The 22,932-nt window shown below is 41.6% G+C and overlaps 1 protein-coding gene across 1 annotated transcript in view; it reads left to right on the plus strand.

The window, feature by feature from the left end:
* The window catches only part of nlgn4xa (neuroligin 4 X-linked a), a 134,291-nt gene that overhangs the window by 41,010 nt on the left and 70,349 nt on the right, over positions 1–22,932 (plus strand). Inside the window, exon 3 of the mRNA XM_085397741.1 lies at positions 10,926–11,078. Coding sequence (XP_085253867.1) covers positions 10,926–11,078 — 153 coding nt within the window. The remainder of the gene's footprint in view (positions 1–10,925; positions 11,079–22,932) is intronic.

The following is a 22,932-nucleotide window of genomic DNA, read 5'->3' on the forward strand; positions in this document are numbered from 1 at the left end:
TGTTCCTGTCTTCTATTAACACCTTGCTATGCATGATAATAACCAAACAGCACAGCATCGAGTTCTCTGTGCTGTGTACACAATTATAGATCATATGGAGATTAAAAAGCCAAAGTGCATGTTTCAGTTAAAGGGTACATTGAACTAAAGACATTTCACTTTAGTGTCTTTGCCCACCTTCTCTCTTAGTTAGCCATAGAGTTAGTAAGTCCACAGAAAATTGGCTATGACTAAATGAAACCTAAATATCTTCAGTCATATAATTTCTAATCTGTTTTTGACCAGAAAGCGAGAATAAAATAAGGAACAGTAAAAATGTATCTCATCTTTCAATGCTACCTCCTCTTCCACCAGATCTGCCACCAGTTTCTCTGTTCTCAACGACCCACTTTACTCTGTCCCAGTTTGGTCTCATCGCCTCGTCCAGCCCTGCTTTTTACTCTAGTCTTTACTTGCTTAGATTATTTTGCCACAGCAGTAATTCTCTGCTCGACTCAGCAGAATCAAAGGTTCCCTTCCCTCCCTGTTTTCCATGCCTCCCATCACATTCCCCTTCTCCTCCCCAGCTCAGTATCCCATCCCAAATTCTGGATTGGTAATCTATTAGTAAATTAACTGAAATAACTGAACTAAAATGTATGTATTAGCTATCATGAAAGCACAAGCGGGTATCTGTGACAGATGAACCAATTTCAGGAGTAAAGCTTTTTATTGTGTTGTCAACTTGCTTTCTATGAATTTTGGTTGAATAAAATGCTGAAAAAATATTATGAAGTGATACATTTTAAATACTCCGAATGTTTTGTAGGTAACTGTGATTTATTTATTTACTGTTTTATATTAGGATCTTGCAAAAACCTTGCATTTCCTCAGGGGTTTTTATTACATTAGTTTATTGCATTTACCCCAAAGAGGGTTAGCACATTTTACATGACATTAGATGGACCAGTCCACTGGGAGATGATATTTTGATGTTAAAACACATCTGAAAACACACTATTTGCTGACAGCAGGTGTTGAGAAAAGAGACAAAAGAGCCATATTGGATATCCACCTTTTTAACTGCAAGGGCGAAACACACTGCCTGTGACTATGCACTCAGTAGTTTTCCTACTGAGACACTGCTAGCTCAAATTCACTGTTAAAGAGTAATATACCAGCTAAGTTGAAACATCAGATTTTAATATAGCCTGATGCACCAGGAGAATAGATTGATTTATGCTGAAAGGTCTCGAAAAAGCATCTTCAGGCACTTCTTTGGCTTGCCTGTTTTTTAAGGGAAGCACTCAGGATCGATGCACACTGACTGTTTGAATATCTGCAGTGGCAATTTATTACTCCTGTAGCTCCCCTGTGGTTCCACCTATACCTCAGTGGCTGATGCAACAGGCAGCACTGCAGAGAACCTTTTAGACTTCATCTGCCACAATCACTCTTGAAGTTTGCTTTCGAGCATTAGCTGAACTTTTCTAACAACTGCAAATGAAGTATAAAGACAGTTTCACACTTTTTTATTGTGTTGCATGATTAGGAAAGCATTGTGATGAGTCTAGAGTATAGTGGCTTCACAGAAACCAGTTCATTGGCCAAGGCTTCAAACTGCCATCCAGTCGAGTATCCAGACATTTACTACATCCAGGTTTAGCTACCAATGTCCTAAAGTAAGAAACCAAAGGACTCTTCCAAGAGGCTGCGTTCAACAAAGTTTTTGACATGCAACATTTGACATGCTGATAACTTTGGGAGCGCTGGGGTCTTTATGTCGGCCTTATTAAAGTCACCTGCAATTATGTGAACACCGTCCGGGGATGAGGGATCTGGCATTGGAGAGATAGAGGCTTGGCAGAGGTGGCTTGTGTGGTTGGTTTTTTAGCCTCAGCAAGGCCCTGGCGGGTGTAGAAAGGAGTACTGAGACGGAGAGCCGTAAGCCGCTGCAACAGTGTGCGCCGCCATCTTTAGGTAACACTCTGCCTGTTGCCTTCTTATTAAATCATTTTTTAAAATAATTTTTAAAAATATTTTTTCAACTAGGGGCGATCGTGGCTCAGATTTGGGAGTTCGTCTTGTAATCGGAAGGTTGATGGTTCGAGCCCTGGCTCTGACAGTCTCGGTCGTTGTGTCCTTGGGCAAGACACTTCACCCGTTGCCTACTGGTGGTGGTCAGAGGGCCCGGTGGTGCCAGTGTCCGGCAGCCTCGCCTCTGTCAGTGCGCCCCAGGGTGGCTGTGGCTACAATGTAGCTGCCATCACCAGTGTGTGAACGTGTGTGTGAATGGGTGGATGATTGTGTATAGTGTAAAGCACTTTGGGGTCCTCAGGACCAAGTAAAGCGCTTTACAAATACAGACCATTACCATTTTACCATTTACTAGGGATGACATGGGCCGCGAGAATGAGACACAGGCATTAGAGCCTCTTAATGCGTGTTGTGTTTGGTTTTACACCGGTGTGGAATTACCAAAAATAGAGAAGGGACAATCTAACATGTGAAACAGGAAAATACTGCCGTGTAATCCATTTATTTCAACAAAGTAACTGTATTCTGAATACCACCCTTTTAAATGGTAACTGTAACAGCAACTGTACAGTTACTCATATTTTGTATTTTAAATACGTAGCAGCGGTACATGTACTCCGTTACTCCCCAACACTGGTTGTATTGACTCGTAGATGAAAATCCGATGGTGTTTTTCCAGGTTCAGTTTTGACACAATCCCATACACCACCTGCTGGAATGAAGCACCGATAGAGCCTCCACCATGTTTTACAGATGGCTATAAACAGTAATATACAATATAAAGCACCTTGAAGAAAACGTTGTCAATACTCAAAACTTTCAAATGGAGATACATCGCTACATCAGACTTGTCACCCCGTTCTTGTGTAATGTGTCCTTGCTTAAGATTTAAACATACAGAGTAGATGGTCTGCGGTGCAGGTTTGTTTCTCATGCCCTGGGCCAAAAAGCAACTATCACTCCTGAGAGAGGAGGTTATATCACTGTGATTGCAGTGATAGTGGTGCGATGGAGATGCACTTTACAGAGTTTCCATTAACCATCTTCCACTGCCAACAGCAGAAAAAGCTGAAGGACCCCTCCACCCCACTACACTACCCCAAACATTACCCCACTCGCTTCACTCTCTTCAGCCTCCACACCCATATAAAATGAGTAATGTGTGCAACACGCGCAGCCAGTAGAAGAATATATTCTCTCCCCAGCCTGGATGGCAGTGATGAATGTGTGGGACAAAGTTGCTGCACAGTCACCCCGGCAGCTCCACATGCCCAAGAGAGTACAGAGAGCCAGAGATAGTAAGAACAGGGCAGAGAGAGGAGTACTTGAAGCACTTTGATTTCTTTAATTCTAAGTGCATTCCAAGCTGACAGGATTGGGACATGGTGCCCCAAGACCACCTCTCCTTCTCCAGTCATAAAACACAGCTCTAAATCTATGGGCTTCTCTCTGTTGGATAAAAGTGCCCTGAGTGCATTCACTCACCTCCTCCTTCTCTCAGACTTCTGACTCCACTGGTGCAATACACCAGAAGAGATGGGTAGTACCGGTTTGTCTGTTAGTTTGATGGAGAGCCAACAAATAGTTTTGCCTGAGCCCACAGAGGCCTGAAGCGACCATCAGATGTCTATCAGTTAGAGCCTATGACAGTGGCAGTTGTTTTTTCCGCAGCTGCCTCTTCAAGGTTGTTTCCACCACCCACACTGTTCCACTGGGCCTCTACTAGTGTGGAGCTGAGTGATAAACAGGAACACACTAACACCACGCAGCCATCATGGCCCTGTAATTAACAGGCCTGCTTTTATGCATAGTAAGTCCAAGGTTGGTTTTGGGTGTCAGCGCCAGTTCCTTCTGAGAGTTTTGATGCAGAGACATTAGCAAATCTAAGGTACAAATTCACAGCAGAGATTAATAACCTCTCTCCGTGGGCTGCTCTCCACTGCTTCACTTCATTGTTTTCTATGCAGAGGAGTGGAGTGATACACTCCTCCTGCTCCATGCCCACCTGCCCGCCTGCCTACATTTGTAGCAAGCTTACTGGCATGCCTCATACATACAGCCGTGTGCTTTCCACACAGCTTACAGGAATTGAAGAACAGACCAGTAAGTGACCAGTTTTAGCTGCCGCTGACATCTTTGTTTTTAGCCAAATCGGATAGACTCATCCACACTAACTGGTCTGTTTAGATGGTTGTGATGACAATGGAAAGAAAATTAAGAATACTGAAATGTGAAACATTAGGATTTAAAACATTTCACTCATTCAGATGACACAGAGTGGTTAATAGTTCTATAAATGTTAACCCTTTTTAGTCTATACTTTGTAAGTAAAACCTGAGCCAATTTGAAAGAGCCAAAAAGTCATGAGCAGACAATCTCCATAAAAAATGTCTCGTGCTAGAATAACCTTATTCATCCTGGCTCAAATGATCACAGGTGATCACAGGCCTTGCACTGGAAAGCCTCAGTGAACCTAAGGTGATTTGACAGGACATAAAACTATCAGTAAATTGTCCAGGGGTGGTTGTGTTGTTTAGGTTCTTCAGCATGTAACACATAACACAATATTGTGTTAACTAATCATCATTTAATTATCATCAAGAATAAAAAAGAAGCAGGCTAACTTTCTATAAGTTAAAATAATATAAAAACATATATATGCTCTCTCAAACAGAAGCTTTTACTAAGATGTTTGGAAGTATATAAAGGCTTCTATCTGTCAGTATATGCAGAATCATTACTTTCAGATGTTTAGTTGGTCACCTCTACTCCCAGTTCAGTATTTTCCTCAGTAGCTGCTTTCATCGAAATGACATCTGGGAGAGTTTGCAGCAGTCTAGTCAGCAGGGCCATTGATAATGTGTTCGTTCGACTGTTGGACACTGAGAACTGTTATAGTGCAGCAGATGCTGGGCAATGTGAGGACAGCACTGATAACTCCATTCTAGAGTTTTTGCCCTTGGGTTAATAGAAGTGATGTGTCCACTAACGCTTTCCTGTGTCAGTGGCAGCAGAGTGCTCCCAGAGTACTCTCAGATATTTTCTTGTTAAAATATGCTGAGGTCCAGACGAAGAAGCTGCTGCTGAGCGATTTATTGCAGACCTTGCTTTTTCTGACTGGTTGCATCTCATTCCATCTTCTTTTATGCAAAGGACCTGCTCTTAATTTATAATGACCACCTACACATGTACTAATCATGCTGCTTAATCACAGCTGGGCAGCTTCATAAACACGGTATTCATCTGGCCTGATTGCCATGCTGCCTGTGCATTATATAAAGAACAAAAGGAGGAGGTGGGAGAGCAGACAGATATAGAGATTACTGGGTAAAAGCCAGCAGGTGTGCTCGAGAATGTCAAACCATATCTCCAGCACACACAACACTCCTCAAATGTCCACTTTAAAATGGGCTGGTACTTAAATGGAAGGGTCCTACTAAAGAAGAGAAAGGTCAAACTAATGTCCCCGCTGTACACACTATAATAGTTTTTAGAACTTGCATATTGATTGTATGATCTAAACTGAATATTACACAACTGCAAAAGGTTTTCACAGGACTCTGTGCATGTGGAAAACTAAGGACACTGTTGCTGCGTCTGCAGGAATGAAGCTAACACATCTATAAACACAAAGGTTTGCTGGTCAGGAGCATTCGGGTGTGTGTTAGCCCAGGAAATTCAGCCCAAGCCAGAGGTCAAAGGTCAGAGTAATTGCAAAAACAGGTTTGCAGTAATGAACTGCTTCTGGAATAATGTTCGGAGGACAGGTGAGGAGGGGGGATGTTTGGCTACAACGCACGATTTTCCATCACAAAGTATTCTAGAGAAAAGGAAATCTGCCCCACAGCTACAGCTCGGCTAAAATTGGGTCATGAAACAGCAGAATGAGCACAACAACAAATCTACAAGGGAGTTACACAGAGGCTAGCTAGCCTAGCCAGTGTACAATGCTGTTATAGAGATAGTCTAAGAGCTTGCAAAGAAAAGCATCTGGACTTCTTTAAGTTACTTGAAGACGTTTCACCTCTCATCCGAGAAGCTTCTTCAGTTCTAAGGTCAAATGGTGGAGAGTCCCAGATATAAACCTAGTGGGAGTTTCCCCCCACAGAGGGACAAAAGGACCCCCTGATGATCCTTTAGCCATGTCCTTGAATGTGTCCAGAAAGACACTGGGGCCAGACCACTTTTACATCTGAAAACTATTTTATCAAAATGCAGGAGGCAGAAAATAGGGATGCAGTCTGCAGCATGGATATGGATATTACTTATATTTTTATTGCACAAAAGGGCGAGGGCATGATGGTGAAGTGCAAACTGCATCCAGGACGGAAACAACTGCATTATGCTGCAAACACATCTTTGGCTCACTGAGAGAGTAAAAGGATTTATTATTGTCTGTGAAGGTTCTCAGTCATCCAGGTCATCGTAGTCAAAGGAGCTTGCAAAGAAAAGCGTCTGGACTTCTTTAAGTTGCTTGAAGACGTTTCACCTCTCATCCGAGAAGCTTCTTCAGTTCTAAGGTCAAATGGTGGAGAGTCTCAGATATAAACCTAGTGGGAGTTTCCCCCCACAGAGGGAGAAAAGGACCACCTGATGATCCTCTAATCGCCTGAGCCAAGGTGGGAAACTGGGTGTGGGTCCCAATCAGCCAGAGTTTCGGGTGAGCTCATTGTGAAACCTGGCCCCACCTTATCATGCGAATTCCTGAGGTCAGATGGCCCAGGATGTGAGTGGGCATTAAGGCGTCTGGGAAGAATCTCAAAACTGGATTATAGATGGCAGAGAGTTGGTGTCGTAAACCCCGCCTCTGTTCAAAGATGGTCGCTCACAGTGGACATAGATGCTTCTTTCACTCCTCTTTCAAACCATCTGTCCTCTCTGTCCAAAATGTGAACGTTGGCATCCTCAAAGAGTGACCTTTGACCTTTAGATGCAGATGGACTGCTGAGTCTTGTCCTGTGGAGGTGGCTCTTCTGTGTTGTGCCATGCGCTTGTGAAGTGGCTGTTTGGTCTCTCCAATGTAGAGGTCTGAGCATTCCTCGCTGCACTGTACAGCATACACCACATTGTTAAGTCTGTGTTTTGGCGTTTTGTCTTTCGGGTGAACCAGTTTCTGTCTGAGTGTGTTGCTGGGTCTGAAATACACCGGGATGTCGTGCTTGGAGAAAACTCTCCTGAGTGTCTCTGATACACCGGCTACATAGGGGATGACAATGTTGTTGCGTCTGTCCTTCTTATCCTCCCTCGCTGGTGTCTGGTTTTCTTTTCTGTGCCTCTTTGCTGACTTTAAGAACGCCCATTTAGGATAGCCGCACGTTTTGAGTGCTTCCTTTACATGTGTGTGTTCCTTCTTTTTTCCTTCAGGCTTAGAGGAAACATGTTCTGCCCGGTGGTGTAGGGTCCTGATTACTCCAAGTTTGTGTTCCAGAGGGTGATGGGAGTCAAAGAGGAGGTACTGGTCCGTGTGTGTGGGCTTCCGGTAAACTTCGATGTTGAGGTTGCCGTTCTCTTCAATGTGCACGGCGCAGTCCAGGAAAGGCAAACAGTCGTCCTTTGTGTCTTCCCTGGTGAACTTGATGTTTTTATCCACAGCGTTAATGTGCGCGGTGAAGGATTCCACTTCTTGTGTCTTGATTTTGACCCAGGTGTCGTCCACATATCTGTACCAGTGGCTGGGTACTCTTCCTTTGAAAGAGTCAAGAGCCTTCCTTTCCACTTCCTCCATGTAAAGGTTGGCTACAATAGGTGACACGGGGGAGTCCATGGCACAGCCATGTTTTTGTCTGTAAAAGCCTTCATTGTATTTGAAGTATGTGGTGGTGAGGCAGAGGTCTAACAGTGTGCAGGTCTGATCGGGGGTGAAGTTGGTCCTGTCCTCCAAGGAGCTGTCAGGCGATTAGAGGATCATCAGGGGTAGTGATGGGTCGTTCGCGAACGAAATGGCTCTTAGAGCCGACTCTTTGACGTGAACGACGCGAGCCGGCTCCTTATCGCGAGCCGTCACGTGGGTTGTATTTTTTTTTTCTTCTCTCACCCTCTCTCTCGCACTTTTTTCCCGCTTCACTCCGCACGCCAGCCTTGTGCTTTACGCTGGGCAGAGGGGGGAGGGGCGGTAGTTACACTCAGTAGCACAGGATCAGAGCGGGAGAGAGAGAAAGAGAGCAGGGACAACAACGTCACATTAGAAAGGTATAGTAATCATCCACAGCTATTTTCGGTTGCAGATGATAAAGGATTCAGAAAGTTTATTCATGCAGGTCCATATGACAGAGAATATGCATGTTCTTTTAGTTTTCATATTATAATTTATATTTAATTGTGTTGTGTCTTGCAGTGTTTTGTGTTGTTTTCACTTTAAATTTGTAAAAGGAAAAAGCTGAAAATTTAAATAGTTAAAAGTTGAAATGTGAATAGTTGATTTTTGTATTATATGATTTATTTATTGCATTTTATGTGGAGTGAATAAATAAAAGTATATTTACGGTGGCCCCTAGAGACAAAGCACATACAAACTCCAAAACACGTACAAACTCCAAAACACGTACAAACTCCAAAACACGTACAAACTCCAAAACACGTAAAAACTGAAAACACGTACAAAACACAACAGAAGTGCTCCAGGATGCTGGGCGCAGTGTTGAGCTTTTGTTACCTAGTGGCTACACAAGCCAGCAAGTACCAACGACCGGATTTGGTGTGTGGTAGTAACAGGTAAATGAACTTTTTTTTTTTTTTAATTATTTGAATATATATGAGTGCCTGTGTATAAATACACAAACAACACACACATGCTTTCAATTGTGTAATTTAAGTGATCTAGTAGCTCTGCTTTGGAGGTTCAGTTCATGCTAGAAATGTGTTTTGGAGTTTGTACGTGTTTTGTCTCTAGGGGCCACCGCATATATTTATATATAAACATATATAAATAAAACCACTTTTTTTTACGTTAGTAATTCCTTTTGTGCATAATTTTATATTATTGTTAATAATAAATTAATTAAAGCAACAAAACAACCCGAAGAGCCGGTTCGGAGCCGAAAGAGCCGGCTCTTTTTAGTGAGCCGAACCGAAAGAGCCGGATCTCTAAAAAGAGCCGGAAATCCCATCACTAATCAGGGGGTCCTTTTGTCCCTCTGTGGGGGGAAACTCCCACTAGGTTTAAATCTGGGACTCTCCACCATTTGACCTTAGAACTGAAGAAGCTTCTCGGATGAGAGGTGAAACGTCTTCAAGCAACTTAAAGAAGTCCAGACGCTTTTCTTTGCAAGCTGCTTTGACTACGATGACCTGGATGACTGAGAACCTTCACAGACATGTTATAGAGCTAGTTTATCACTTTAAAATGACAACACTGCACTAAAACTCTTCTTATCAATAGTTAAACAATTTACAGTGGTCATATGTTCATTACAGTGGATGCACAGATGTTAATGCACAATAATCATATAGGATGCTGTGCATTAAAACCCACCTCAGCCAATCTGTCATCAGTTCAACACTTCCAGTGGCATTTATCCACAGATGTGGTTATTTTGACAAATGGAATTAGGTACAAAATAAACAGCAGTTGTTAAAGTCCAGACCTCAACTCAATACTGTGGCAGGACCTGCTGAATCACAGTATGGAACAGAACTGCACAGAGCCACGTGAAAACTTTAACACAACGTACATGTTTGCTTCCTGCCAACAGTAACCAGCAATTCTTACCACAGAGAAATGACTCTCAGACAGTGTTCAATGAAACCAAAGTGAATTATGTAGTAACTGTAAAAGTTATCGACATAACTGTGTTGTCGTCATAGAGCAGTCACACTATATTGATGTATTTGCTTTGTGATATAAAAGCTACCAGATGAATTTCCAGTCAAATGCACAATTTGTTGTCATATTTTCTACTGAAATGTAAAAAATAACATTGAATATCCAGTTTAGTGAACAGAAAGGTGCCATGCTACACAACGTGAGCAGTAGTGCTTGCTACTACAAGAGTCAGTCAGTCTATTACACCAAATTCATACCATGCATTTATCTGTGCCTACTGGGTAAATGCACAAGTTCAGAACTTTGTCCAAGGATACTTTGACACATGAACTGGAGGAGCCACGGATCTTATTTTGAGGAATGACCTTTTACACTTTACAGCATTCTGCTAACCATACACACAATAATCTGTGTATCGTATAGTATGGTAACACTATAGTCATTACCCTCATAATCTTTCAGCCCCTGAAACAGGGAAGTTTGAGTTTTTTAAATTGTTATTTCAAAAAGCAGAGCCTTGTGATTCAAACGATGTAAACCACTTTCAGTTTGAAAGTTTCACATTAAGTGAAATATAAGAACCCAACAGTGGATCATGACACTGTCAATATGGGGCCCCGCAATTAAAACATAGTGGTTGCCTTAAGGTCTTTAAAGCATCTGATGCTTTGATGTAATCTCTTTCCACTAATGACAAACAAATGTGCACTTCACTGAAGTGCCACACAGTCGGCCTGGAGCCCTTTATGGTCTGGGAAGTTAGAGAAACGTTGTCATCTTTGCATACATTTGATTTGTGCTTCCTGTTCTCCTAAAACACATTAAAATAGTATATGTTATATGTTATCATACTGTCTTTAGAACAGATCATAAAACAAAAGCGAAACACTGAATATTAGCTCCGATTATTTGTTTATCTAGTCTGTTTAGTTGTTTTAGTAACCTCAGTAAAACATTATTGTGCGCTTCCTGATTTTTGTAGGTTCAGGTGCCAATATAGCACTGAAAACACTTTTAGTGTATTTGTTTAAAAGTTGTAAACAAAATAAAATGTAATCACATTCTGCATGAAAACGAGTTCCTGATTTTAAAAAAATCATTGGGTTCAATTAAAAAAGACATTTTTGTTGTATTTTCTTATCTACAGATATCCACGATGAGAACGGGTTAAAGCCAGTCATGGTTTACATCCACGGAGGATCCTACATGGAGGGAACTGGCAACATGATTGATGGCAGCATCCTGGCCAGCTATGGAAATGTCATCGTCATCACAATCAATTACCGGCTCGGAGTTCTCGGTGAGTCCGCCGCTTTAATTGTGGTGTTTTAACTGGTTTGGAGAAGTGCTGATTGTGGCATAAGTGGTTCATTGATTTATTGATTGATTTGACTGTTTGGCTTCCCCTCTTTCATTAACTGGCTCGCTGTTACATTCAGGGAGCGGGACATTAGAAATGTTCTTCTTTGATCACATATTTATCTTTGAAACTTTTCCTTAAAAATTGATTTGCAGCTGAAATTCATACGTACACAGATATACTTGATACACTATTCCCACTCATCATCGTGGAGTTTTCAAGCTGCAGTTTCTTTTTCCTGTTCTCCAATCCTCCATGTTGCCAGGTTAGGACGTGGTTTGCATTTTTGTCTGTATTCATCTCTGTTTAAAATACCTTTATATCAGTGCAGCCCACATTTCTTATTAGGACAATAACCCTTTTCTTTTTGAGATGAACTATGAAGAGACGTGTTTCTCTGAAAGTATTTTATCAAATTGTAACAACATTCTTTAATTTGGCATGAAAAAACCCTTTAACCTAGCTATCCCAGGTTGTCAGAAGAAAATGTACAAATGAAGACAGATACGCTTTTCCAGGGTCAGATTTCGAGTCAAAGCTGCACTTTTTGTCATTATAGTAATTATTTAAGTCATGATGCAAATGGACAAAGATTTGGGTGCTAAGGCTTGTGTTTGGTGGACCAACTGTGTCAAGATCAAAACAGCTTGCTGACTTGATAATCTTGCTAATGATGAGGTAGGCATAAAGGCACTATGATTTTTCCTTTAGAAAACAACGATGCATGTATATTAAGATGTATGTTGACTTTGTGAATGAGTCTAAAATCATTGGTTTCTCTGATAAACTTTATTACTTGCTTCATTTTTTCCTGATGGCAGCGTGCAACCATTCTGCAGGGATGTACAGTGGTCCCTCGCTATAACGCAGTTCACCTTTCGCGGCCTCGCTGTTTGGCTGATTTTTTTGATATTTTTTTATTTTATTTTTTTGTGCAGCGCATTCTGTTCTGAGTCCTGATTGGCCAAACAGACACAACAATGTCGACGAAACGTCGTCACCTGCGGGCGCCTTTGGTTTCGTTCTATGATACTGGACTTATTTTTCTACGAAGGTTTGAACTTCGAGAGTTTAAACAAGAGAGAAAAGTGTGAAAATGTTCATGCCTGTCTGAGAAAAGTGTGTAAAGTGTGTAGTGAGGGGGTTTTACAGCCTTAAAACATCTATAATAATTGTAAAAAATAAAGCTGGCTACTTCGGGGATTTCAGCTATCGTGGGTTATTTTTAGAACGTAAGTCCTGCGATAAACGAGGGAGCGCTGTAATTCTAAAACCGAGATGGATAAAAGCACTGAAGCCTTGTAACAGTTGTACTAACTTACAGTTACCAGTTTGAATAAGTAGTCCATATTTCCTGTATAGTGTCTTTACAGCATGCATAATATTTATAAATCCCTCATATTTTGGCATCCATGTCTTAGATTTAGATACAAATAACCTGTTTCCACTCAGCATGATTGTAATTGTTCAGTTAGGTAAGATAAGAGGAAGATATTGTGTCTGTGTTCAAACTGCTTTGGAGAAGCATCATACAACTTTGATTTTCCTTTACATCAAGTTTGATGAATTGACTGGTACATCGTCACATACAGGAAATCTCGACCAACTGTTTGTCTAAAGGGTCAGAGTCTCTGCTTCTAAAGACTGTCGCCCTTTTAAAGTGGTGGTGGGCAGACACAGCTAGCTCTACCTGCCTGCAGTGCCTACCCAGCTTCCTCATGTATAGCATTTAACTGAGTAGTCCCACAAGTCAGATTTGTTTACCAGCCAGACTCTCCCCTTAATGACTTGTTGCACTAATTTAGTGACTATGAAAATAAACCTAAAGGATCTGTTAAACCTGATGAAACACATCAAATTAAGTTTTGAAAACAAAGTATAATCTAGTGTGTGCTGTCAATGCTGTTATTTATTTCTCAAGTGACGGCTGCACATTACAGCTCTCAAACGTTGAACTGGATTAAATGATTAAGGGTACTGCCTAATGAAGACGGTGTGGAAATCTTTTTATTTCTTGGCAGATAAATTGACATTTGTTTGACTGACTATTCCAGGTATTCCTGGTATGCGTTCTGTAGGGTTGCCAACTCCCTGAAAAATAAATAAGGGACACCTCGTGGCCAGGGCCGGGCGACCCAGTTGTCTTCACCCTTCCCAGTGTGGTGAATTTTCTAGCTCTTTTTTTTGTGTGTGAAATTATTTTTTAACCATTTGACTTGAATTTGATTTAAGCAGATGCATATTCTTTGTGATATGACCATATGGGAAACAAATGATCATTTAGCCATTTATTTTTAGCTCAAAATGACAACATTAACACAGTAAAACAGGTCTCTTTCTTAAACAGAAGCCTGTCATGCTTAACTTTTGAGAATATAAGTAAATCTTTCTTTAAAAATAACTCTGTCCTGCTTAACTTAAAATTATATAAATTAATAGAAAACAATAGAACGAAAAACATTCTTGTAACAGTGCACATTTAGTGCATTTAGTACAATTGGCTTCAGTTGAGGTATTATTTCAGCTTTTCTAATGCTAATCAGCTGCTCCTGTTTGTAAACCCACTTGTTCCCATGATTACGCATCTTAACTCATCATCATTATTCATCTATGTATTACTTTTATGTATTAGTCATGTATTTGTTGTAATCATCTATCCTTGCAGTTGTTTATTACACAAAATAAGTTATATTATCACACTTCTGGCCACATAGCGCTGATATTCACCGCACATGCCCATATTAACCTTAACCAGAGGGTTTAAACAACAAACCAGTGTTTACATACCATATCTGCTTCTGCCGTGACCTGGCGGACAAAAAATTGGTTAAGGGTTCCCTGAGCTTTCACGCCCCTCATGTTCTTCATGTGCCCACCACTAGAAGCATGCCTATGAAAAAAGTGCGCCGGCACACAGTGCAGTGCGCTTTATAGGTGTTATCGTGCACTTTCCCAGCCAGGTGTTTTCCCTTTCCCATTCCTCCCTGTACTTTTGCAGCCTTTTTTTTCTTTCTCTGAGGGGAACAAACATTGCTGCTCTAATGCTGGGCTTACACTGTGCGATTTTTGGCCCATTTTGAGCCGATTTTTGAGTCGTGCGACCGATTTGGTGATCGGCCCGATTTTGGCCTTCATCGTGCATCGTGTAGTATACGTGGGGTAACGAGAATTGCTCGTGAGCTGCTCACACTGCTCACGCTCAAACACGTAAACGTCGGTGAAAAAGACGGAGCAGCGGTGCAGCGTGTGATCTGGACACAAGCGATGGAGGCACAACTTGTAGAACTTTGGAAAGCTCATCCGAGCCTTTTCGATGTGGCCTCACAAAATTATCACGACCACAACAACCGTGAAAATAGTTGGATCTACATTGCTGCTTAATCACAACTGCCTGATCATGTTTTTCATTAGCAATTTAGCAAAGTTGATGGTGGTGGTGGTGTGTCTGTGTGAGTGAAAGACAGAGAGAGCGAGCGACAGAATTTCTGTTATAACCTTCATTTTATGGAGGCACAGTGTGAGCACTCAGGTCGTATCAGAGCATCGGGCGGTATAGTGTGAGACCTGCATCGTGACCTACCAACTTCTAACCCCTGCGAGTCAATCGTGCAGTTTGAAAATTGCACAGTGTTTGCCCAGCATTAGGTGTACTGTCGTCCGAGACTTGCACCGCAGTGTCGGCGTTTGTTTCCCCGCTGGCCATGCTTGTTGTTGTGGTCATCTGTTGTCTTCCAATATTTTCTCTGTAAGCGACCTTTCCTCGACCAATGAGATGAGCTGTAATCCGACTTGTCATACTCAAATTGTCATAAGTGTGCTGTCAGCTCATTGGTCACAAAGCAGGAGAGGGGCTGGGAATTATGTTTTCAAACAAAGCGTTAATTCCATTAAAAGTTATAGACTACTTTTGATTCTCACTGTATTACGGGACAAAGTGCGTCCCTTATTAGTGCTTTTGTTTCTAAATACGGGACGATTCCGTTTTTTAAGGGACGGTTGGCAACCCTAGCGTTCTGTGTTCGAGTAGCAGCAGATTAGCATTGAGTAGCACACCATGCTCTAAATCAACAAATTACATACATACATTTGTTGGGTCTGCGCTTCCACAGGCCCCGCTGGTTTAGAAACGTATTCCCGTTAACGACAAGGAAGCAAGACAATCAGCAATCGATCGATTTTTCTTGCGAGAAAGGGAGGCTGGTCGGAACCAGGCTCTTGGAGCTAAACACTCCTCACCCGTCTCCTAGCCAGCTTCAAATAAACAGCCTTCCTTGCCGCCTTTTATTGAAAACAGTTACAATACACACAAGCACCACCCATTGTAAAACCCGCCTATGGTTCTAAAAGACACCATGTGTGTGCACGTGTAAGCACGTGTGTGTATGTGTGTGTGTATGCAAGTGCGAGAATGTGTGTGTCTGTATGCATCTGAGTGTTTGTGTTTGGGGGTACGTTTGTGTGACCTCATGCTCACCAAAAGGGTCATAAAGGCAGGAAGTTTACTAACCAAGAAAACAGAACCCTCACATAGGATGTCCCATAATAAAACACTACATCCTCCCCCATCATTCAACAAGCTGGAGAGGTGCTCAGAGACAAAGGGATGTCTTTGATAATGCTGCTTGAGTTAAGACTTTACAAATTTAAGTAACGCTATGACAACATTTAACAATTTAAACCTAACAACGTTCCTGTGAAAATGTTTCACACAATTTCCAGCATAGATGCTACGAACACCACCCCTGACATGAAACAGCTCAAGTTGTTCATTTCACACCTTGATAAGCAGCTTTATGTGGCTGCTTCACCTAATCGCTAATGTTATGTTAAGTAAATCCATATAACAGAAAGAATATCCGGTCGTTAAGTGATGACGTGATGACGTGATGAATCCTACTTCCGGGTCTAAAGTAGTCTGCGTTTAATATGGCTTTTGTGTTGTTAACATGTTTAATGTTTTGTATTTTCTTCTATTTGATCTCAAAAAGCTCCTAAAACAGTCAGTGATCCCTGTTGACCTCCCTCGGCTTTTATTACCGCTAATCATTTATTTAAGCTCAGTTTTTAAAACCTTAGGATGTAACTACAGCCCAGCCCATGCAGCAGTATATGAATGACTAACCTCGTATTGTGGATGGATTATCTCAGTTGTTCTCCTGGCTGAAGTTTGGTCCTTTTACAGCATCCTGCCATGCAATTACATTTGTTCCTGACCACCGAGAACACTCACGGTAACTTTTATCGAGTGGGAAAAAAGTTAGCTTGTTTATATTATGCTAACATAGCTGTGTCGCTAGCGGTCACGTAGCACATCATTATATACCAGCTAGCCAAACTTCAGTAACCCTACAAACGTCACTGCTGTTTAGTTTTCTGTCTTCATTTATGCTGGAAGTGATAACAGAGCTGTACGTTTTAATTTGTTTCCAAAACCCCGCAGTCAGGACATGCTATATTGTATTTAGATAGAAGCTAGCGAGCTAACTCCCTGCTAACTTCTAACTCTGTTAAATGTCATAAATTCCATTTTCATGGATGCCTGGATGTTAAACTCAATAGTTACACCTGGTAGAGCAGAACGCTGCAGCGGAGTTTAGGCCCAGACACGGCTAGTGATGTCAGACTTAACAACCGGATTGAGTGTGAGTATGTTGAACTTGTTACCATGTTACCATGGCGATTTACCCCAGTAAGAAGTGAAATGCTTTCATAGTACTGAAAACCCAGGGTTACCCCTGAAGTTACCTGGACAAGCCAAAATCCTGCTGGTAGTAGAAGCCTGGAAGTCCCTGGAAATTGTTAGGATAAGAGCAGCTACAAGTGCATTGGACAAACCATATATGATGATCTCCTACAGGCTAGCATCTGCTCATCAGATCAGTGAAGTACAGAATGCAGCACTAAATAGTAAAAACAGCAGCCAGTCTGAAACCAAGGAGGAAAGTAGCTAGAGTAGTTAGCTATACACCTACCAAGCTGTTAAGATAGTTTTGCATAATTTGTACACAAAATGTGTACATAAATATCTGACATGTAACAGATGAATTATCGATGTAAACCTGTTGCTGCAACCTCCCTGGCCTTTAGTTCCTCACAACCATCTGTGCTTCAGCTGTAGGTGTATAACTTGAAGTCACATGGTGATCATGGCTTGCATGTAGAAAAGCTACAGGCCGCAGAAATAGACTATCGAATGTTTGCAGATCAGGGAGCCACATATGAACCCCAGTCAGACTGGTCTGGTAGGACCTTTGCTCTTTTCAGTGTCTCATGTTGTCGTGTTTATTCCTGTGCTTGAAATTTTCAGGCAGAGCCCAACAAGAACCCTGTCTAACACGTCGTTAGAAAAACTTCCATAGGTGTTCAACGGAGCTGAGATCTTATTGTTACAAAGGCTATAACATGGGATTTCAATTATTTGCATATTGTTCTTAAATGTGTCACTCATCTGTACATATGGATGAGTGAAACTTGTCTTGACACCAGTTGTTGTTCACTTCTGATGAAGCTGTTTTCAACAACCACCTTGTTATACAGATACACACAAATATAAAACACTTATCTCGGTGTTAAATATCAAATTTCCTTCATGGTTGTTGTTTCCGGGTTTGAATTGAAAGTGCGCTCCATATGGTTTGTTTGCTGTTTGCATGAGGTGTGTTGTTTAGTGAAGTGAAGCCACAGTATATCCTTATGAACGCTGCCGCTGCTCTGCTGCACTGTGCCGTGCTTTGCTCTGCTTACCATTTGTTATAAGGCCGAGCTGTCTGCACCAGTCTCTATATTTAGTTTCCTGGGAGCCGGGGGGAAAAGGTGTTCTGGAAAAGTGTGCACTGCAGAGAGGAAAAAAGAGAAGAGGAGAGAGACAGAGAATGAGAAAAAGAGGGAGAGAATACAGATGAAAAAACAGATAAAGACAACGGATGAAGGAGAACATTAGGACAAATAACAAAAAGACAGTCAGAATGGCAGCGTAGCCAGAAAGATGATTCTGTTCAGCTTTCAGCAGAATCACCTTTCTGGATTAACCATGCACCCAGACGTTCAAATACTAAAATCTTTATGTAACAAAGAAAAAAAAGGGAAAAAAATCACTCATGAGCATCAATCTGGTTACTTAAGCATCGTAGAGTGGCATTATGAACAAACTGGTGACAGTTCTGTGTTTGTTACTTTGTTTCTTTTCCTACAGAGAATGGAACGTCTTAGGGTTTGACTGGATTGATTTTTAAGATTTCTATCATCATCCTGCTCTATTAAAAAGTGTTTCCCAATACAGCTAAATTATTCTGTTACATTTAGGAGAAAGCAAAGTGATGCAAAAGTCAAAGATTCAGTTCCATGAAAACCATCTGATTTAAAATGCCTCAACAAGCTTACTACCAAGAACTACAGAGAGAGTTTCTCCCAAACTGACTGACTGTTCATTTCAGTTTAAAATCCTTCACTTGAAACAAACCCCATCTAGTTTTCAATTCAAAAAGGTTTTTTAATATAGTGCTAAATCACAACAATAATCATCTCAAGGCACTTTATGTGTCAAGTTCAAAAAAGAAAGTATAGGAAGGCTTATGGCCTCGCCACCATGAGTACGCCTGATCTCAGAAGCTAAGCGGTATGGGGCCTCGTTAGTACTTGGATGGGAAGCCATCTGGAAATACCAAATACTGCAAGCTTTGGGGCGTTTCTGTGGCTCAGAGGTACAGCGGATTGTCTATTTGGAAAGTTGGTGGTTTGATCCCCGACTACTGCATTTTGCATTTGTCCTTGCTGAACCCCAAACTGCCCCCAATACCTACATCAGCATGTGAGTGTGTGAACGTTTACTTAAAGTGTTAGGTACTTGTATGAATGTGGGTGAGTAAGAAAGTGCTGTGGGTGGAGTCCACAGTGCAAATGAAATCCTACAGTCTGAGCCAAAAAACCCACAGACACAAGTGAGGAATCGTTCAGGGTCACTGGATCACCCCTAACTGCAGGTTTTATCAAGTTTTGATCCTATATATCTTCCAAAGACCCCTGTATACTGCATCAAGCAAAAAGAGCCCACTGAGAGCACAGCCTTACTTGTGATTCCTGAGTTTCCAAAAGTAGAATGGGAGCGCTTCAGCTATCAGGCCTGTCTTCTGTGGAGCCAGCTCCCAGTTGGGATTCAGAATGTCCCATTTGCTTTTAACAGTGGGCTTAAAATTTCACTTTTTGAGTATAAAAAGAAAAAAGCTTACACTCAGGAATGATTAGGGTGACCCTGAATCATATTCTAGACCTTAGGCTCAGCCCACTGGACCTCTAATGCACTGTTTTTGACCCTCCAGTGCTTCTTAGGGTTAGGGTTAGGGGTTACTTCTATTCTATGCCATTAACTTGTGTTTGCTCTCTCTCGCAGTTTTTTTATTTTGTTGTTTTGTATTCTCTCTGTGCACTCTTTTCCAACTTTTCTTTCCCTTCCTCTCCCAGTCAATTATGAGAGACTGTTAAAGACCCTTTGTGCCCAACCATCGTCAACTATCTCTCTCTAACTAGGGAATTCAGCGAAAGCATCCTCCTGTTCATTTGACATTGTACCTGCATAATTATTCAAAAATGTCTTCCAGGCTATTGGTCCATCTGTGCTCACTCTAATCCACTCTTCACTGGCGTCTGGTATAGTTCTGGTTTATTTTAAACATGCTGCTATTCTCCCACTTTTACAAAAACCTCAGCTAGACCCTTCTCTTTTGAGCAGCTACAGACCAATCTCCAAATTACCATTAATTGCTAAGCTTCTAGAAAATGTTGTGGCTAAGCAGCTTATAGCAGCTCTTGAAAACCACAGCATTGCACTAAGTTTCAGTCCGGCTTTCGCAGAGCTCACTCCATGGAAACAGCCCTTCTTTGGGTCTCAAGTGACATTTTGATGAGTAATGATGCAGGAAAATGATCTGTTCTGCTTATGTTGGACCTCGCGTCGGTGTTTGACACAGTTGACCACCACATCCTGCTTGAAAGGCTTAAACATTGGGTTGGTCTACCTGGAGCTGCCTTGGAGTGGCTCTCATATCTACATCACCGACGTTTTTCTGTGGTGGTCTCTGATTTTAGGTCATCCTCTACCTCCCTAACTTGTGCTGTCCCTCGGGGTTTGGTTTTGGAGCCTTTATTGTTTTTAGTATATCTTCTCGCCCTCCAGCATATAATGGGCTCCTTCAAGAACATTTCTTATCACTGTTATGCTGGTGACATTCAGTTGTATGTTTCTTTTAAGCCCCAGGATTTATTGAAGCTTCAGCTTCTGAATGACTGCTTAGATTCTATCAGATGTTGGCTGCAAATTTCCTCCAACTCAACGAGGGGAAAACTGAAGTCCTCGTATGTGCTCCGGACAGATTTTAATCCCAGATAGTGAAAGTCCTTGGTCCTCTCTCGGTCTATGTTAAATCCTCTATCAGGAATTTAGGTGTCACCTTTGACTCGACTCTCGCATTTGGATGGGCATGTGAATTCTCTGGTTCGGTCTTGTTTTTATCATTTAAGAAATGTGGCTGAGTTAGGCACTATTTTATTTTGCTCTGATTGCTATACGTACATTTATTTCTTCGCGCTTCTACTATTGTAACTCACTGCTTATGTGTCTAAGGTTCCCTGGAGCTTCTGCAGGTTGTGCAAAACACTGCAGCTGGGCTTTTGACTAAATCCAGTATTCACATGTGACACCGCTGCTATCTGAGCTACACTGGCTTCTTATTGAACTCAGAGTCCATTTTAAGACCCTGGTTTTGACTGGTCATCTGATCAGAACTTACTTGCTATGAAACAGACTAACATGAGAACTAAGGGTGACAGAGCTTTTGCCACTGTGGCCTGAGACTGTGGACTCAGAACTGTGTTTTTAAAAAACAATTCAAAACTCACCTTTTTAAAACCGCTTTTGGTTCATTTTTGCCTGTTTTATGTTGTCTGTTTCACCTTTATGAATTGTTAACTTAAAGGTGATATATAAATACAATGTTATTTGTTATTAGTTATTTAACACAGGATGGTCTGTAGCGTATTCTATAAAGCACCTGTGAACTGGAACTATATAAATAAAATGACTTTTTATTTAAGAATTGCAATTTTAGATACATTTCAGTGAGAAGTTGTTTCTGTGATAACGCTGCTCTCACACTCATCCTCCAGTGTGGATCTGCACCAAAGGAAGAACAAAACAGGTAGAATGAGAATCGTCTGTGAAACACCTGTAAACACGGCAGTATTGTCACCTCACTATTGCCTGAGTGTTGCAGTTCAAAGGATTCACACAGATATTTGCAGCAGCTGTTGAGAAGGTGCTAACATGCAATGGTGCCTGACTCAGTGAGTGAGTAAATGTGTGACACTGGGCTGAAGCAGATGCCTAGTGTGAAGGGACAACAATCTCTGCAGGCCGAGCAGCCCGATCGTGTCTGTGCCGGCAGGCTGATTGGAGACGGGTGTAAGAAGTCATCAAACACTCATCAGCTCGCACCACTTTAACATCAAATTCCCTGCTGGACGGCCGTCAGTGTATCATTTACACCTTTTTCCACATCTCACATTGCTCTGCTCTGGTCTTGTTGTTTCCACAGGACAAGTGTACAACTCAATCCACCCTGTTGCTAAAATTAACCTGCTATAATGTGTCAAAAAGTAGCACATGTCAATATTGGGTCAGGCCAATATCGGCTGCCCAATGCGGGGGAGCAAGAACGATGCTTGTGTGGATCATACATGTCAGGATCCAAATGTGCATGCGCATTACCTCACATGTCAGTGTTGTGGCGCATCTCTCACTATATGACCAGGAGGAAAAGACCCTTAATTGATTGGACATAAAATAAAGTTTCAGTTTGTGTCGTATATCTCTGGATCTTGTTGCACTGAGTGTGAAATTATTATTTCTACATCTTCTGTTGCATTATGCTTTCTACCATATTGACTTGTAACTGCACAGCTGAGTCCAATTACCCTTAGTGATTGGTCTTTTCTAAGAAATTTCCCAGTGCGCTGCAGCAACAGTATTGTGACAAATGTTTTTGTGTGCTGCACTAATTAGTGTGAACTATGGAGTTTGGCACTGTGAAGCGTTTAGCATTCGTTTTCAGCTCGTCATTTTCATTTTTTGGTTGTAACACTGAAGCTGCAAAGAGTAGGCATAGTTACTGGGGTCAGTCACCCAAAACAACAGACGGTGCACAAAAGAGGTGAAAGGGAGAGTACAGGAAGGGTGGAGGTGAGTATCAGGGGTGATTTATTGCAGAAGGATAGCAGCAAGAGAGAAAGGGAAGGTTTACACGATGGCAGAAAGACATGCTTTCATGTATGGTTTGGAAACCGTGGCACTGACAAAAAGACAGGAGGCAGAGCTGGAGGTGGCAGAGTTCAATATTTTAAGGATTTTGTTGGGGATGACCAGAATAGACCGGACTACATATGGGTACAACAGAGGGACACCTCGGGTGGAACGCTTTGGAGACAAAGTTGGAGAGGCAAGGCTGAGATGGTTTGTGCAGGGGAGGGATATATTTAACAAAGGCAGGAGCAAATGAGGAAGACCACAGAGCTCATGGATACAGGGAAGGGGGGCATGCAGATGGTTTGTGTACAAAAGCTAACACTTTATAAAAGCTGAACACAGCTAAAGGAAGGTAATACACATTTATCACACGCAAACACTCAATTTAATTCCCTCCAAATTACATACTTGTTGGAAATTATTAAAATAAAGACACATTGCATTGGCAAAGAATTAAATACACTTTCCTTTCAAATAGCCTTTTTAGTATTGACATTCAAA

Source organism: Rhamphochromis longiceps, linkage group LG23 (assembly GCF_057381845.1).
Source record: "Rhamphochromis longiceps isolate RC_006_pf linkage group LG23, R_longiceps_female_GT1.1, whole genome shotgun sequence".
NCBI lineage: Eukaryota > Metazoa > Chordata > Actinopteri > Cichliformes > Cichlidae > Rhamphochromis > Rhamphochromis longiceps.